Consider the following 2,601-nt stretch of genomic DNA (forward strand, 5'->3'; position numbering starts at 1 on the left):
GTCAGTTTACACCTGTTGTTTACGAAGCATGTGATGGATAAAATTTGATTTGATTTCAAAGAACTCCATCTCCACCGCAGCACCAGCACCCCTACTTCCTGCGGCTATGGAGGATGGGCTTTAGACCAATAGAGAATCTCCCAATGCCAACCATAAGAACACAGTGATAGACATTTTAAATTGTACTGCTCTTTCATCATTTCAGCTACAAACATTAAAACAACTTCAACATTTTCAAAACTTTATAAATTTGAACTATTTACATTTTCATTAATTAGCATAAATAACACACCAACAGTAATATTATAGGCCTAACTAAAACCGTTCAAGCTAGAGACACCCAATCAACTTTCACCTGTTCCAGCTATCCTTTTCTATCATCCATATTACTTCAAGACAAGCTAGCAAGCACACAGATTTTCTTTAGGAAATTTACTTTTCGAGTATTCAGTTGACTTTGTCAGTGCCGGTGAATTTTTGCTTCCATGTAAGACCAATCGGTCTACTAATACGGACGGGGAATAGACAAATGAACCGAAGGCTATTTGTATTGCTGACAGGTACACCCTAAAACGTATAAGAAGAGGTCTCAGAGGTGTAGTTTATGGGATGTTTCTGATAAACTGTAGGTTTCCATTTGATTGGAAGGCTCTACAGGTGGTTTGGGAGATGCGCAGTGTTGCCCAACGTCACACTCGGTGGTGGTATAAAATCCCCTGTGTTTGTTCCTCCAGTCATTTATCTTGAGAAAAGACGAAGGCAGGAAAGCTACATTACGCGCAATTGTTGCTGGGAAGAAACCAATAACAAGATGACTAAAATGGTGATGGCTTACATTGGGTTCCTTCTCCTTGCCATGCGTTTTTCGTCACAGGTAAGGACTTTTCCTCTAAAATGTACTTTTTACCATGTTTGTTTCAGGTGAAACCAGATTTGAATTATGCTACCCATTATTCTGGAGAGCAAATGTATTTCAACAGGACCGTCGAACGTTCAATATGGCTTATTAATCAAACTGAAATTTGCTACTATTTATCTTAAATGTATGATTTTCGACATTGACTTTGTTTCCCCCATCTCATTGACAAGCGAATGATGGCGCGCGTAATTGACCTCAGATGTTTTCATTCAATATGATTGACATGTTGGCATAATCTAGCGTTCCAGCGCAATGTGGAACGGTGAAGCCTCTTCAGATAGATCAAGGATTCAGTACCCTAACGTTACTACGACATGCGTAGGCTGGCTAATGTAATTTGAGCGGGACGGTATTTTTTTAATCCTCCACTTCGCAATTCAAATGCAGGAAGTTGCCCATTATCCTATAGGCTTTGGAAACCATTGTCCACAAGGTGATGGCACTTACATGTATTAAGATGTCTAAGGTGCATTTTGTTGGAACAAATTGCCATAGGGCTATTGTATTTTTACTGCCTAGGCTACTCCGTGTGCCTAGCTGAACGTTTGCCCTTTTTAAAATTAGTTGTACGAAAGTGAGGTCCTATTGATAATTGTCCCGATTAGTCAAATGTTTCAAGTTTACGTGTTTTCCACGTGTGACAAGCCCCTCTTGCTCTCCTGTTTTAGGTCCACGCGCAAAACACTACCCCACAGTCCCCTGCCATGAATGCTACGACCAAAGCTGGCGGTGCGAGTTCCAACATGACCAAGATACCCGATGTCACCAAGAACAACATTGCCAAAGGAGCCAGTGCATCTTTGCAATCCAGCTCCTTCACGCTCATCATAACCATCATGGTGGGGGGCTCACTACAGGGGCGCTTCTAGAGGGCTGTTGCGCAGTGAACAGACACCGGCTAGACTTACATTTTGTATGAATCATGTGATATGCGTAGATTTGTTTTTTAAGGCCAGGTTCAATAAACCTTTGAAATGTAGAATACTTGTGACACGTTTCTTGTATAATAAAAATACTTTAACATAATGTTTCTCCTCCTGTCTCTAAATTCTAAAGCTTGACCTGCCAAGTAATTTGCTCTGTTCCACTTGTGTCCAGCCCCTTTATTGATCACGTAGCTGAACCCAGGGATTTCCTAAGGTAGACTAGGTTTGATGTGCCACAATTTAAATCCTTATTTTAGAATGGGGTATAAGAATGTTCACCTTTGGCCAGTTGTAGCATTTATGCCATATCAACTAGGACATGTCTTGCATTCCTTGTGGCCAAAACATTCAGTTTCCTGACAGTTGACTTTGTTGTAGGCTGCTTTAATTAGTTTACTTTACCCTAGCTACATTGACCTGTGACCAGTCATTTACTAACTAGCCTACAAAGATGTTCAGGGGAAGGCTGGCTGTAAAGTATATTTGAATTCACACTAGTTTCTTGACACTGGGTCTTGCTGGTTGGCTTTCAACCAAAGGGATGCTTAACTTTTTAGACTGATCATCCCATAAGTCTAAGCCAGGGGTTTCTAAACTATATTGTGTGGTTTATAAGGTCATACCAAGGATATTTGTCCTATTTCACAACTCCCTTGACTCAACTAATGTAATTTGTGACGAGCCCATAGTTTGTTCGGTCTGCCCTAGCTAGATCTGAGAGATCAGGATACTTTTCTGGCAAAGTCTATTCAACTG

General features: G+C 40.8%; 1 protein-coding gene across 1 annotated transcript; it reads left to right on the forward strand.

Annotated features, from left to right (window-relative positions):
- The first annotated feature begins 514 nt into the window (after nucleotides 1–514).
- Nucleotides 515–1,945, forward strand: LOC110505372. Its single transcript, XM_036962833.1, has 3 exons — nucleotides 515–560; nucleotides 735–874; nucleotides 1,588–1,945. The coding sequence occupies exons 1-3, from the start codon at nucleotides 530–532 to the stop codon at nucleotides 1,786–1,788; spliced, it is 372 nt and encodes a 123-aa protein (XP_036818728.1). The 5' UTR covers nucleotides 515–529; the 3' UTR covers nucleotides 1,789–1,945.
- The last annotated feature ends 656 nt before the right edge of the window (nucleotides 1,946–2,601 follow it).

Source organism: Oncorhynchus mykiss, chromosome 25, assembly GCF_013265735.2.
Source record: "Oncorhynchus mykiss isolate Arlee chromosome 25, USDA_OmykA_1.1, whole genome shotgun sequence".
Taxonomy (NCBI): domain Eukaryota; kingdom Metazoa; phylum Chordata; class Actinopteri; order Salmoniformes; family Salmonidae; genus Oncorhynchus; species Oncorhynchus mykiss.

What these genes read in the sequence shown, in the direction of transcription:
- LOC110505372 (XM_036962833.1), top strand. Translation starts at nt 530, where the DNA reads ATGAACCGAAGGCTATTTGTATTGCTGACAG. An exon ending in GCTATTTGTATTGCTGACAG is followed by an intron (nt 561 to 734) that starts GTACACCCTAAA and finishes TTGTTCCTCCAG; the next exon opens with TCATTTATCTTGAGAAAAGA. An exon ending in CCATGCGTTTTTCGTCACAG is followed by an intron (nt 875 to 1,587) that starts GTAAGGACTTTT and finishes CTCCTGTTTTAG; the next exon opens with GTCCACGCGCAAAACACTAC.